The sequence below is a fragment of the Dreissena polymorpha genome, chromosome 6, assembly GCF_020536995.1.
Source record: "Dreissena polymorpha isolate Duluth1 chromosome 6, UMN_Dpol_1.0, whole genome shotgun sequence".
Classification (NCBI taxonomy): Eukaryota; Metazoa; Mollusca; class Bivalvia; order Myida; family Dreissenidae; genus Dreissena; species Dreissena polymorpha.
The window spans coordinates 106475133-106490932 of record NC_068360.1 but is presented as its reverse complement, the minus strand read 5'-3'; the positions used below and the strand labels follow the sequence as shown (position 1 = coordinate 106490932).

Below are 15800 nucleotides of genomic sequence, written 5' to 3'. Positions count from 1 at the left end.
ACAACGATGGCGTCCATAATTCCTGTAGAGTTTGTACTTGCTCTGGCTTCAGAGCATAGAAAATCCCCATTTTCATCTTTGCAAAATGTAAACAACTCGCAAAACCGGCCATGTTTGTTTTAACTATGTAATTTTGATTCGCGTAGGCCCGCGTAGGTAGACCGCAATACCGCTTCCGAAATGTGTATTCATACTATCTCCTTCGAGGTACTTATCCGATGTTTGACGGAAAGGGCCGAGAATGTGCGATTGAGTTTCGTACATGATTCTTCGAAATAATTTTTAAATAAAAGTCCAAAACTAAATAATTAAATATGTTATTTTGTCTTAATTTGTCATAATAAAGACATCTATAACAATAAACGATGGTAAACACTTGTAAAACAATAAAAACTAAAAAGCGAAACTGTCGCGCATGCGCTCGGAGAACCGGATCTAACAAAAAAACGTGTGCGAATAAACGTAAACATCCAACGAAAAACCTCCGATTCAACGAAAAACCTTCGATTCAACGGAAAAGAAAATAGAAAGATATCAACCAGGAAAGACAGGTATTCAAATGTATTATGTTTGTTCATGCATGAGTATGCCGAAATAACAGCGAGCATGCAGAGCGTCATTAAAAATGAAAGTCCACTGTTTGAAAATGGGTGGGGTAAAGTAGTGTACTGACTGTGTGGGGACAACAATTAACCAGCCGTCCGGTTAGCTCAGTCGGTAGAGCACTTTGTCTAGTGTTACGGTGGTCGTGGGTTTTTGCCCCACACTGGGTGCACGCTTACCTCTGATAATCACTTTAGTACTTAACTGACGATTTTCTACGGGCAATTCTCACTTTAGTCTCCTCGAAGGCATTTTCCATCTAGGTTACACTGATATATACTGATATATACTATTGTTACGCCTATCTACAATGACAGACAAGATTTGTCTTCCATTGGGTCTGTTCTTCATGAGTGCTTATGGAGAGTGCAAGACCACTCCTGCCCCCACTGGCTTATGAAGTATTCTTTTTTAACAATAATGTGTAAACTATGATCTAAATGGACAAGAAAATATATTTTTACTGCTGCCACACAATCAAGCAATTAACGACTGCTGTTGTGATAGACTGATATATAGTTATTATAATCTAAAAAGTAGTACCATTGTTTAAATTGTAAATAAATTAATTTTTAATGTAATTTTCAAATATAAACAAAGTACTGTTGCTTCGATGAAGGCAGATATGCCAGAGCCGACGATCTGGTGAAACCTTGTAGATAATTTAGTTTATTAAACTTTTATTACAAGAGCTAGATTTCAGCAGTAAAAATGAATGACTCCATGCATGTAAGAGTGTATATTAACTTAAATAGATGTAATTTACTAACTGCTATATTTGAAAATTGCATTTTAAAGCATGCTTTTTAATTCCTTTTTCAGTTTAAAATTGGGTCAATTATGTCATACTGGAAACGCTATCGTTCGAATGTAGCAGCTGTTCATGCCTTAGCAGAAAGTAGTAGTGATGAAGACCAACATCAGGAAGATCATGAGCTGTCTCATTCTCCAGATCATTTCACCAATGAGAACTTGTCTGATCCGTCTTCCAATGAGAGCTTTGACAATAATAACAGAAGTGAAGATAATTTTTCTGACTTTTCCTTTTCTGAAACAATTCAGTCCTCAGATTCTTCTGAGACCGAGTCAAGTTTATCAGAAGATGAAAGTGACAATTTGAGGAAACATTTGGCATCATGGGCAGCAAAACATAATGTGAGTAAAGTTTGTGTAGATGAATTGCTAACAACTTTACAGCCACATTGTAATGGCCTCCCAAAAGATGCAAGAACTCTTCTTAAGACTCCAAAATCAATAGACTTCTGTGAAAAATGTGGTGGAAAATATATATACTTTGGAATGAAAACGGATCTACTGAAAATATTAAAATTGAAATCATTTTCTTTAGAAGATAACACTGTAAAACTTAATTTTAATATCGATGGAATACCTTTGTTCAAGTCAACAAGTGCACAGTTTTGGCCTATTCTTTGCAGTGTAAACAGTTACACACCATTCATGATCTGTATTTTCTATGGAGAAGGAAAGCCAAATTCACTCGAAGACTTCTTGTCTGATTTTTAGCCGGATTTTTTTCTAAAAAATCTCGGCTTATAGATTGATGTTGTCGGGCGGGCGGGGGGGCGGGCGGGGTGGCGGCGTGCTCGAAAATGTTAAAGTTCTTATTTCATGGTATAACTTTGGTATGCTTGGACCTAGAGTCTTCAAACTTGACATGAAGGTTGGCCAGGATTAACAGATGACCACTGGTCATTTCAAGGTCATTCATTTGAAGGTCAAGGTCACTGTGACCTTCAATATAAAAAATGTTAAAGTTGTTATAACTTTGGTATGCTTGGACCTAGAGTCTTGAAACTTGACATGAAGGTTGGCCATAACTAGTTAGTAACCACTGGTCATTTCAAGGTCATTCATTTGAAGGTCAAGGTCACTGTGACCTTGAATGTAAAAATGTTAAAGTTCTTATTTCATGGTATAACTTTGGTATGCTTGGACCTAGAGTCTTCAAACTTGACATGAAGGTTGGCCAGGATTAACAGATGACCACTGGTCATTTCAAGGTCATTCATTTGAAGGTGAAGGTCACTGTGACCTTCAATATAAAAATGTTAAAGTTGTTATAACTTTGGTATGCTTGGACCTAGAGTCTTGAAACTTGACATGAAGGTTGGCCAGAACTAGTAAGTAACCACTGGACATTTCAAGGTCATTCATTTGAAGGTCAAGGTCACTGTGACCTTGAATGTAAAAATGTTTAAGTTGTTATAACTTTGGTATGCTTGGACCTAGAGTCTTGAAACTTGACATGAAGGTTGGCCAGAACTAGTAAGTAACCACTGGACATTTCAAGGTCATTCATTTGAAGGTCAAGGTCACTGTGACCTTGAATGTAAAAATGTTAAAGTTCTTATTTCATGTTATAACTTTGGTATGCTTGTACCTAGAGTCTTCAAACTTGAAATAAAGATTGGCCAGTACTAGAAGATGACCACTGGTCATTTCAATGTCATTCATTTGAAGGTCAAGGTCACTGTGACCTTAAATGTTAAAATGTTAAAATTGTTATAACTTTGGTATGCTTGGACATAGAGTCTTCAAACTTGACATGAAGGTTTGCAAGCACACTTAGATGACCACTGGTCATTTCAAGGTCATTCATTCTAAGGTCAAGGTCACTGTGACCTTGAATGTAAAAATGTTAAAGTTCTTATAACTTTGGTAGGTAAAAATGTTAAAGTTCTTATTCCATGTTATAACTTTGGTATGCTTGTACCTTGAGTCTTCAAACTTGACATAAAGGTTGGCCAGTACTAGAAGATCACCACTGCTCATTTCAATGTCATTCATTTGAAGGTCAAGGTCACTGTGACCTTCAATGTTAAAATGTTAAAATTGTTATAACTTTGGTATGCTTGGACCTAGAATCTCAAACTTGACGTAAAGGTTTGCAAGCACACTTAGATGACCACTGGTCATTTCAAGGTCATTCATTTCAATGTCATTCATTTGAAGGTCAAGGTCACTGTGAACTTAAATGTTAAAATGTTAAAATTGTTGTAACTTTGGTATGCTTGGACCTAGAATCTCAAACTTGACGTAAAGGTTTGCAAGCACACTTAGATGACCACTGGTCATTTCAAGGTCATTCATTTGAAGGTCGAGGTCACTGTGACCTTGGATGTAAATATGTTAAAGTTGTTAATACTTTGGTATGCTTAGACCTAGAGTCTTCAAACTTGATATGAAGGTTTGCTCATGCCTTGAAAAGTACTTACATTTCATTTTGACCTTTGAACAATATTTCAGTAATTTAAGTATTGCATTGACAAAAACACGAAAGGTACTTTCCTGTAATTTAAATCAAAAATCCGGCTTCAATGCGGTCATCTCCGACCGCGGAACTCTTGTTTAACAGAATTAAGTGAACTAATCCAGGACGGAATAAGTTTAGAAGATACGTTGATAAAGGTTGAAGCAAATGCTTTTATATGTGATGCTCCAGCTCGTGCATTTCTGAAATCTATTAAGGGCCACACTGGTTACAATGCCTGTGAAAGATGCACCATACATGGCTACCACACAGATCATCGTGTCGTTTTGGACTCTGATCATTCTTGTGAACTTAGAACTGATGAAGCCTTCAACGCAAATAGATACCGGGACACTGGGCACCAAATGGGAGAAACACCTTTAGTTACGTACGGAATCAATTGTGTTAAATCTTTTGCGCTTGATTACATGCACATGGTATGTTTAGGCGTGGTAAAACGTATTCTTGGATTTCTAAAGCAGGGACCAACTAATTGCAGGCTATCTGCACAACAATTAACCCAAATTTCAACAAATCTACTAATGTACTCTGGCAAACTGCCATCTGAGTTTGCTCGTCAACCTAGAACATTATATGATTTTGAGCGCTGGAAGGCGACAGAGTTTCGGCAATTTTTGTTGTATACCGGTCCAATTGTCCTCAAAAAGGTATTGACAAAAGATATGTATGAACACTTCTTGTGTTTATCTGTCGGCATGTCCATTCTTCTAGAGAGTGATAATGAAACAAGGAATTTTTACTTGAACTATGCACGGGAATTACTGACATATTTTGTTACAAAAAGCAAAGAATTTTACCACCCGAAATTGATTGTTTACAATGTACATTCACTTATTCATTTAGCAGATGACTGTGAACACTTTAATTGTTCGTTGAATGATATTTGCGCTTTCCCTTATGAAAATCATTTGCACTCAGTCAAAAAACTTGTTAAAAATGCTAAAAATCCAATAGTTCAAGTAGCTAAAAGGATCCAAGAGAGGAGTTATACAGCTAAAGTCACAATTAAACAGAAATCTACATTTAGTGTTATTTCCACAAAAGAAAAAAACAACTGTTTCCTACTACAAGATGGAACATACGCCTTTGTGAAAGAAAAAATTGACCAAAAAACTCTGCTATGTCAAATTCTGAAACCAGAACAAGCCGAGAACTTTTTCACCAAGCCCTGTGAGTCAAAGCTTTTCAACATTGCTTTCAGGAAGAATAATCTGCGACTGAAAAGGAAACGTGTTGCTGTTGGTGAACTGTATAAGAAGCTTGTGAGATTTCCATTTGAAAGGGGAGTTGTCCTCGTACCCATGCTTCATACAATTGAGCACTGAGCAAAAGGTAAGAGTAAATTGAGTCTGCATCTGGTTAGCAAGTTATGAGCATGCTGCATGATTATTGAATGATTTAATAAATTATGAACTTTCTAAGAGCATGTTAACTGCTGCAGTGCCATGTATAAAATTTAAATAAATTCTGGCATATAGATATAAAGTATAAATATTCAGACAACTTTTTATGTATATACTGGGGGACATATTGTTTTTGCCCTGTCTGTTGGTCTGTTTGCGCCAACTTTAACATTTGCTATTTCTTTTGCAATATTGAAGATAGCACCTTGATATCAAGCATGCATGTGCATCTCATGGAGCTGCACATTTTGAGTGGTGAAAGGTCAAGGTCATCCTTCAAGGTCAAAGCGGTAAGGGGGACATAGCGGTTTCACAAACGCATCTTGTTTAGTAGTTTCTTTTCTCAGCACTGCCATGTATGTGAAATCGAGACTTCCCAAAAGAGATACCAGAATGATTTTGTGTCAAAATTTAAATATTTTAAACAGGATTTACTTTTCCAAAATTAAAATTGGGAATACAATAAAATGGGACCCCCTAGCTTTCGAGACCTCTGATATGAGAAACTGTTAAAAAAAGAAAAATAATTAGAAATTTTAACTCCCAATATATACATAAAAATATAATGAGTAATGATTTTTATCTTCAGAATGTACGCTTTAGTAGTGTGGTTGGAAAATGGAATTGAGGTAGAGGGAGTCATTCCAATTTCCTGGGTGGACTTCATAGAAAATGTGATATATTGGCCACCTGGAGTGGACGCAAAACCCTACATAGAAAAACTCAGCACGCCACTAATAACTTCCTGGAGATCCTTTCCGTTGAAGAAAGTTAAACATAAGTCTGGTGAGTAAAATTAACTTTAATAGAGGACGCTCTTAATGAACATCTGGCTTTTGTCAATTTCAATCGGGAATCCTCGGCTAATTCCGATTAAATCATGCCTCGGTGTATCTGGTGGAAGGACATGGGGTAAAACACCCCCAATTATTAGCTGGAGGTTAGGATGGGCCAAGAAGTAGTTCAAAGTAGTTCGGTTGCTTACGTCACACTTGCGTCATACTAGATTTTGGCGCATCTTACCCGAGCCTCTCGATTGTTTTACATGGTAGAATCACATGATCATCAAAATGGGGTCAAAATGGGGTCGTCCAAGATGGCAGCCTACTACATACATTTGGGTCACAATTTGAAAAATTTGACGAGGTGTTCCGAATGTTGTCAATTTTTGACAGCAGTTCAACATCGCATCTGGCATTTCTAGCAGGCCTGTAGCAAATATATACATGTATAATTTTTGTGTCATGGAATAGACGTATATCATAAGCAGGGGTGTAGAAAAGTAAAAATGAAAGTAGGAGGTTGATTTGAGATTTTTTTCTAAGTAATTTTTGTTATGAAAAGTAGCCGGCAAGAATGATCAAATGGCCAGCCAATTTTCCGTCTACCAATTTCTTTCAACACCCCTGCATTAGTACATGTATATACAAATGTTGAGGTTGCATAATTGAAAATGGTAATTTTTAAGAGTGATAAGATGAGACCTGGCAAACTGCAGTTTCAATGTTTATTATAAAACTAACTTTTGTCTGCTGATTGACCAGTTCATATTGCAGTTTATTTAGAAGATTCTCTATCTGATCAAAGTCTAAACCTATACTGAGAGTAGTCAGTAGACCCATTATAGTATTATAATATATTTAAATATCTGCATAGAAAATAACTGGTATTTGAACTTTTATGAATGGTTATGGTTCTGATGTACCATATATTTCAAGTAAAATTACTTTTTAAAATTTCAGAACAGAAGTCTGAATGTGATGATTATACTTTCACAACAACTCAAGAGACAGATTCAGAGGAGGAGGATCTGAAACGGAAGCCAAAGAAGAAGAGCTTTCAAGATTATGTAACTGGTTAGTTTTTTTTAATTATTTTCACAATGGCATATCTTATTGTCTGTTAGTATTACTAGTGTTTTTCCCAGGCCCTTTTAGCGTGGCGATTCGCCACGCTGCCCTCCCGGCTCGCCACTCTGCCCTTTTTAAAGGCAAAACTCGCCACGCGCCCTTATTGATAACATCTTTATTGACTAATGACCTAACGTGTCCGCAAAATCAGCGTCCATGATTGTGTTTGACGTTTCGACTGATTTACTCGAGAGACTTCAACGTCTAAGCAACTATATTAATTGAGTAGATTTAATCTATAACAGTGTAATCACATTATAATTTATTAGTAAAAATTACCTATACAAGTATACCCATAGCCGTTATCATTGATAAGTAATTATCTATAACAGTACTTTTACAGTTAAACGGCACCACGCGTATATCTGCCCTTTTTTGCATTAACCTCGCGTTAAGATGCCCTCTTCAAATTTACTGCGACATGCCCCTTTGTCCTCCTGGAAAAAACACTAATTACTCAAGGTTGGCATAAAAATCATGAAACCAATTTCTTACCTAGTTGTGGGTTTTAAGGCAATTTGCTCGAACCTTAAAAACTTGGGCTGTCGACCCTGCTATTTATAATTACTAATTTTTTTTTATCTATCACAAAATCTTGGTTAATGCATAATTTTAAAATAAATCTAATGAACAACAGTATTTTACAGTTATTACTGGCATCCTTTGCGACTTGACAGCAATTAAAAAATCGTGGAAGAAACCTTTCTTTATAAATATTCTTGAAAGTAAATCCAGTAGTGACAGATCTAGACTAGCCATGTGTCTGTACGCTGTTCTTGTTTTAGGTTCAGAAACATCAGATGCTTGTGCTACAGGCGGTACCAAAACTGGAGATTCTGAACATGAGAAATCCAGTGAGTAATTTTCTTTTATCAATGTTTTTCCACAGTGAAATCCGAATGTCGTCGATATCCGGTTTTAGATTGGTTCCTTTGAAATGTTGCAGACAGGGATTGTGATGGTAAAGCACATTTTTTCCTTGTGAAGGTTTAAAGACTATTCTTAAGTTTTGATTCTGTGCACTAGAAGTGAATACTCTTCATCAGAGAAATATCCAAAATCCTCTGGAAATGTCAGATTAAAAAATGCATACTTCACTAATTCCCTTTATACTAATTTCTCTTTGAATTGGAAAATTGTTTGTATTACTGATAACTCTGTGTTAATTGTAGTATGGTTATGAGTGATGATCCGGTTGCTGAAGGCCAGTCTCTTGGATTAAACAATTATGAATTTGCCAGCAGATTTCCAATACTAGTATTTCATGTATGCGAAGATCAGAAACATTTCCTATTAAAGAACTTTCTTAAAGTTTGCAAAGAAAAGAAAGTAAACCAAAGAACAACAGTATTTTGCCGTTATTACTGGCATCATTTCCTACTTGACAGCAATTAAAAAGTTGTGGAAGAAACCTTTCATAATATGTGTTATTGAAAATAAATCCAGTAGTGATAGATTTAGACTAGCCATGTGACTGTAAGCTTTTTCTTGTTTTAACCCCTTGTGGATGATGGGCTTCTAACTCAGAATTGGAGTAACCCTTTAACCCTGTGTGAATCGTAAAAGGTGACTTAATAGTTTTAAAAAACAATGGAAGTTTATGCATCTCTTAGCTCCAGCAGGGGATGTGGTTTTTTACCTTGGATGTTGCATTGAACTTTGTAACATCCGTGGTTAGCCAAAATTATTTTTCCTGTTTGGTGCCAGATGATCTGAAATATTGATTGGACTTGGTGCATCATAAAAAAGCAATAAAAATCTTAATGTTTTAGATTCTGACACATCAGTTGCTTGTGCTACAGGAGTAACTTATACTGGAGGCTCTGAATATAAGAAATCTGGTGAGTAATTCTTTTTTGTTCTTTTTTCAATGAATTTCATTATTAACAAATGCTGCTACAGAGATTGTGAACTTAGTCTACTTCTTACCATTGTGGCTGATGGATATATCAAAACAGAATTGCTGGCATGATTTAACCCTTCTTGAATCATAAAGGCAACCAATTGCAGTCAATGCATCTCTTATAATAAGCAGGTGAGGGTTTTTTGACCTGGGTGTTGATTTAACTTTTGTAACACCCAAGGTTAGGCTTAGCCCAAATCATCTTTCATGTAAGGCGCCAGATGATCAGAAATTTTGGTCAGTGCGCAATAAATCCAACAAAATACTTCTATGGCTAGGAATTGCATTATATTTTAGTGAGCATCTTGTGTTCAGATTATACAGGTTGCCCCATTCTATTTGCTCAAGTTACACTTAAGACTACTCATCAAGGACATAAATAACATAAGATTTATTGATTGCTTTCAATTATCAAGCACTGAGAAAAGTGAAGTCTAGCTTCCGTGGATAGTGTCCTTTTATTTCTTTTACCCAGAATCCATTTAACATCGATAACACTATAGCTGATAAATATATAGATGTTTTTTTGGCATACCATCAGTGACAGTGGTTACTTTTTTCTTTTTTGTAGGAACATTGCCAATACCACCAAATAAGAAAAAAAGTACATCACAAGCAGTTATAAGTCCAGGAACAAATCTGGCCTCCAAAAGTCAACTTTCTGGTCTGTCCCAGACTAAAACTTCTACAAGTCAGTCCCTGACCAAATATAGTAAAAGTTCTAATTCTGGTCAGTCCCAGACCAAAACTGCTTCAAGTAAGTCCATGACCAAAAATAGGCAAGGTTCTATTTCTGGTCAGTCCCAAACCAAAATTGCTCCAAGTAAGTCCCAGAGCAAAACTACTCTAAGTCAGTCCAAGAGCAAAAGTACTCCAAGTCAGCCTCAGGCAAATAAAAGTAGTTCAGGTTCCCTTACTGGTCAGAACAAGACCAAAACTATTTATAGATCACGGTCAAGGTCCTCTTCCATGTCAAGTTTACCATTGAGGTCAAGGTCTCAAAGTAGGTCTAGGTCAAGGTCGTCTTCATTAGGACAGATTAATATGTCACCCTTTATGTCCAGCACTATGTTAGAAGACAAGTCATGCAGGTCAAGGTCTAGATCAAAATCCAATGAGTCTAGATCAAGGTCAAAATCTAAAACGTATCGCCATAATCGTTCCCACAGGTCTAGGTCAAAATCATATAGGTCTAGATCAAGAACAAATGAATCTAGTTCTCAGTCAAAAAATAAAGAGTATCGAAAATACAGGTCTCGGTCAAAGTCATACAGGTCTAGATCTAGGTCAAGATCCAATGAATCATATGCTAGGTCAATAGACAGGTCCAACAGGTCATCCCGCAAGTCATTTGACCGATCAGACAGGTCAGTTGTTCCCCCGGACAACTCAACTCGGAAGTCATCGACTAATAAAACTGAGGACAAATTTCCTATGCCAGAAGCACGTAAGCAACTGTTGTCAATATGAGCCCCGTTTAGCAGAAATGGGTCTTACAGTAAAAATGACTATTGAAGAAACGCAACATAAGGATGACGTCATTATTGACATGTAATTGGCACTTAAAACTGAGGCTCATTTTTATTGTCTGCTTTATACCAATTACAATAAATGCTAGTCGTATTATAGTATCAGTCTTGTTAAAAGGATCATGTTATTTTAATGGTGGCTTTGCTCCAAGGTTTAAAGACTTTTAGAGAGAAATTAAACACTTTGTATAACAAAGTAAACTGTAGTATAAATGTACTGATACAAGCCTGTTTATATAGGTACAAATCTAGGTCAAGTGCCATCTTAATTTAAGACAGTGCAGTTAGTATAGTGTTATATATTATTTATAACTAATGGTAGAAAATTGACTATTAAGAAATTTAAAGGTGTACATTTTTTGATGAAACAGAAAAGGCTGAATATTTGTAATGTTATTAAGCATAAAAATCTTCAAACATTACCCATTTCTGCTTTACGGGGCTCATATAGGCGTGAAGTAATGAAGAATGTGTTGGAATACCCTTAAAAAAATAAACTTGAAATGGTTGTCAGTCAGTCTTAGATCAAAGAATTAAAGTAAAAATATGGATATGTAGAAATTTACATAATATAATCTTTTTGAAATAAGAATTATGTTAATAAATTATTTTATTCACTAACATAAATATTGGAAAGTCAAAAGTCTCCCTAAATAAAAACAGCCAGACTTAATTAAGGACCTTAGTCAGTCTGACAAATTTTTGTAACTCTGATTAAATGTCTGTCAATGTAAATTTCGGAAATGTTTTCCAGTAAATGTTCAATGTAAGGCAACATTTTCAGCATCTTCTTGAAGTCTGAATAAAACTGCATCTTCTTAAAGTCTGAAAACCGATGTTGATGTATCATCTTTACAGGATTTCAGAGACGTGTTCTGTTCAAACTCTGCGAGTTAAGTGCAGAAATACAGTCTTTGAAAAGAATAAAAAGTGTACGACAAGTCGGGACTGTTGAAGAAGAGGACTTTTTCCAGGCAGATTCTATTGATGAGTTCAATCTGTTGGACGAGAGAATAAAAGGACCAGAGGAACGACAAAAAATGGTAAATATTAATATATATAGAAATCAGAATCATGCTACATAAGGCTAATACTTTCTTAAATAAGCCAGTTCTATGGATTTACTTTAAAGTCCCTGTTTGCGGACATATATATATATATATATATATGCGCAGAATTGTAAAAGAAAAAGTATTTTTATGGTGGATATCACTGAAAATACAGTTGAAATTGTTTGAAAACAAACCATATAGCGTTTTTTTGGGGGGGATTAAGTACTGTGAAGTACGAATTCAACCTAATTGATATTCATGAATCGTAACTTGACTTCAATAATAAACAAGAAAAATGGCGGATATGGATGAATTTAGTGGAGAGAATCCAAGAACAAATGCAAATACATCTGTTACAGACGGAAATTGATTTGCAACACTACGCTTTTGCTAAATCTATGTTTTAATCTTCTATATGAAAATAATATGCTAATCTGAATAATTTGCAATACTCATGACTGCAATGATTTGCATGTATTTATTTATAATCATTTTATTGATGAGAAACCAGGTTGTCAATGTCAACCTCGATAAAAAATAAATTTCAATGAAGTAAAGTTTAGTTTTATATGCAAAAAAAACCATTTATCATTAAAAATCTTTTCATCAAATGGGGACTGAAAGGTTTGACCGTATCTGTATGACCAAATTATCCACATTACTAATACTTATATAAGAACTAGACCGAGTCCTAACAAAGACTGACATACTTGTTTAACTAGGGGAAAAAAGTACACTGCCTACCTGCATACTTCTGTTGTCTATCCCACAAAATCTGATTATTTATAATACTGTCTACAAGACGTCTAGTAACATATGAAGGCAAAAACAGCAGGCACTAGTGCCAAAAATTGTGATACATTTTGATATGTTTATCATTAGTACAGATAAAAACTCAATTTTTAGTGTTACTGCCATAGATCCGAACATGCTTTTGTATGGAATTATGGCAATAATGTTAAAATTTTCTAAAAACTTTTATCTGGAAGATACATTTATCTTATGCTGTCTTTCAGGTTAATTAGCATGTTCTTTTTGGCAACCCTGAAATACAACTGTCTAATTCTTTCAGGTTTATCATCTTTCACTGATTGGTGGAGCAAATACGAAGCAGGCTGTGCAGAACATATTAGAAAGGTATCACATTTTGTTTGTTATTCAATATTGTAATTTCCATTGAGCTGTTTGAAGACCATGTTTGGTGTGTAATTTGTTCACTGTCATAACCATACTTCCATAAAGATTTCTTCTCTAAATGAATGTTTGAAGACACCTGGAAAAGTCAATCACTCATACTGTGTTTACTCCATCTCTATTTGCTTTCTTACTATTGTTTATTAGGTGGAATTAATTCATATGTTAACTTGTATGTGTACTATTTCAGATTGATGTCTAATAGACTGATGTCTAAATTCAACTCAAAGGGAGTTAAAGGGAAGCTATCGTTTGAATCATCAGAGACATTCAAAGTTGTAATTGGTATGTTTATTTGCCTTTAATTTTTAAGTACAAAACTCATGCCATACTAATGCCTCAGTCACACATTCACGGGTGCTAATGCCGGTTCCACTGCGGATTAAATCTCAAGGACGACCCTGGTAGTCCAAGCCTGTCTGTGGTCCAATATATACGGATCATGTACTATAGTGTTGCTATATGCTTTCACATAACTTCTAATGATATTGTCTTGAATCGTTACGGTACAACACAATAAGATACGGAGCTGACACGGAATGATTCTAACGAATGCTTATGATTTTAAATTTAAAGGCAGACTTAAACAGATCAGTACTTTGTAGTACAGTTTGTGGGGATGAGCTACATCTGTTTGATCCATAGTAAAGTTTTAAACATTTTATGGACAGGCAAGTACTTCTATGTATGACTACCAATAGCTACAGAGACAATTCAGAAAGCTACGGACCACAAAGATTGCCACTTATGATGCCCGATCGTATCCATAGTATAATCCCATGTCTTATCCCTGTATGTGACTGAGGCATATATAAAGGCATTAAGAAATGCATAGCTTTATAAGCGTGAACTGTAAGTTGAATAAAAATGAATGTAATGTCAAAGAGTTATTACACTTGTGTAATTTCAAACTATTCAACAGCGTTATATTACACCCCCTTTGCATTATTTATGATATAAGTACATTATAGATTATAATAAATTTAGGCGGCTTTATCAATGAACAAATAAAAAAGAATGCAAAATAATTCTTCTTTCAGCTAGTGCCATGAAGGGAAACAATGATATTACAGAACACCAAGTCAAGGAAGTTATCAGCTACCACCTGAAATACGCCCCATACAAGAAAGGAGGTGGAAAAAGATACCTTGACAATAATCCATAATTTTTTTTAATGACATGCTAAGGATGCCTCACGCTTAGGACCTGCGGATAAATGTTTTGTGGCTTATCCCTTTACCAAACAATAACGGGATTTTACGGGATTGTTGCAGACAAATCTTGAAATAATAGTGATACAAGGAGAAATTGCTCATGATGAACAATTTCTCCTTTTATCACAATGATTTCTTCCCTACCACATTAATTTCTCCATATTCCATTACAATTTTGTTAGCCTTCCAAAACCTCTTTCAATTTCTGAGTGTCCAAAATTTGCCATTTGGTAAAGGGTTAAAGTGCTTATTGGTATGAAGGATTAATGAAGCTGTACAACAATCTTTTACACATTTAATTTCACCGATTTCTCGATATCTTTTAACCCTGTTTAAACATTTATTCATGATTTTCATGTAATGACGAACACTGTTAAATAGTTTTGTATTAAATATGATATTGCAAGACAATTACAAATGCCATCAATTCTTGACCCTTAACCAAACAGTAACAAGATTTTAGGGGATTGTTAAAGACAACTCTTAAAATGTTTGTGGAAAAAGGAGAAATTGCTTAATTATTTCTAACTTACCAAATCAATTGTTTCATATTCTATAACAATTTAATTAGTCATCTGCAACCTCTTTCAATTTTGGTCAGTCCAAGATATGTTGTTTGAAAAGGGTTAATTATCTCTGTATCCAGTGATGAATCAATTAGTGGTCTGAGTCGAACACAAAAGTCTTTTATCCAGTGTTGAGTCCATTACTGCTCTGACTAAACCCCATAGGTAGTTCATTACTGCAGATCTTTGACTCTTTTAGCAGACAACCAATTTGAAACTTTGCCATAACAATTGTATTTGGCATCTGCAATCTGTTTCAATTTGGGAAGGTCTAAAATTTGTCGTTTAGTAAAGGGTAATGGGTGCAATCAAGCCTCGCAAAAAAAGTTTGCTACTATTACTATTGGTGATTGTTTTGTTTTAAACAGTCTTATTGCACATGTATATTGTAAAGTTTAATTACAACATGGAGAAGGCCAAGATTTTGTATTTTGTAGATCCATAATTGTAAATTACTATGTGTTATTACTATATTTATAGCAAACATGTGCTTGACATTTTTTTAAACAATGAAAATGCTACAACGACCCAGAACACACTCAAATAGACGTTTGAAATCTCAAATTCAGTAATATCATCATGAACTGCTGGGTCGATTTCCATCATACTAGATCTGTTATGAATTTACTCTTGAAAGGACTATTTGTGAGCGATCCAGGCCAAACATGTTCTAACTTCTTCATTACATTGCTTTGATAGATATGTCATGTGAATGTTATTAATTGAATCATTTAATGAATTGACCATGTCTGTAGAGATCTGTAATGAATACACTTCTTGGAAGAAGTACATAAAATGAAATGTTTGTTCGTTTTCATTTAAAGAATTACATTTTGCAAAAAGATAATTATGTAAATATGTGGTCATTGAAATGTCTGTCACAATCCCCTTTGAAAAATAAAGATGGGAAAACAAGATTTTTAGCTTGGCTGTTTTCGGAGAAAACCCGAGGTATTGTCATAGCCAGCTTGTCCTGTCTTCTGTGTTCTTAAACCTTAACATTTGTCACACTTGTGAACATTGCCTCTAAAATCAAAGTGGTTCCGCCTACAACTTTCTGACTTCATATTTAGCTGCACCTTCATGATTTCTACACACCATTCCCATTTTTGGGTAACTAGGTCAAGGTCATTT

The 15800-nt window shown here is 35.1% G+C and overlaps 2 protein-coding genes across 15 annotated transcripts in view; both read left to right on the top strand.

Moving 5' to 3' along the window:
• LOC127835070 (uncharacterized) overlaps positions 1 to 15800 on the top strand; it is a 322519-nt gene that overhangs the window by 171187 nt on the left and 135532 nt on the right. The gene's annotated exons all lie outside the window — the stretch shown is intronic.
• Positions 417 to 14156, top strand: LOC127835074 (serine/arginine-rich splicing factor 4-like). Of its 2 annotated transcripts, none has more exons than XM_052361330.1 (11): positions 417 to 551; positions 5097 to 5227; positions 5888 to 6084; positions 7041 to 7154; positions 7994 to 8062; positions 8981 to 9049; positions 9683 to 10558; positions 11499 to 11683; positions 12765 to 12829; positions 13077 to 13171; positions 13927 to 14156. In XM_052361330.1, the coding sequence occupies exons 3-11, from the start codon at positions 5889 to 5891 to the stop codon at positions 14049 to 14051; spliced, it is 1794 nt and encodes a 597-aa protein (XP_052217290.1). In that variant the 5' UTR covers positions 417 to 551; positions 5097 to 5227; position 5888; the 3' UTR covers positions 14052 to 14156. The 2 variants fall into 2 exon arrangements, with proteins under 2 accessions (XP_052217290.1, XP_052217291.1); XM_052361331.1 differs by lacking the exon at positions 417 to 551 and adding an exon at positions 5497 to 5588 and having other exon boundaries at positions 4911 to 5227.

What these genes read in the sequence shown, in the direction of transcription:
- LOC127835074 (XM_052361330.1), top strand. Translation starts at nt 5,889, where the DNA reads ATGTACGCTTTAGTAGTGTGGTTGGAAAATGGAATTGAGGTAGAGGGA. An exon ending in CTTTCAAGATTATGTAACTG is followed by an intron (nt 7,155 to 7,993) that starts GTTAGTTTTTTT and finishes TTCTTGTTTTAG; the next exon opens with GTTCAGAAACATCAGATGCT. An exon ending in CAGAGGAACGACAAAAAATG is followed by an intron (nt 11,684 to 12,764) that starts GTAAATATTAAT and finishes TAATTCTTTCAG; the next exon opens with GTTTATCATCTTTCACTGAT.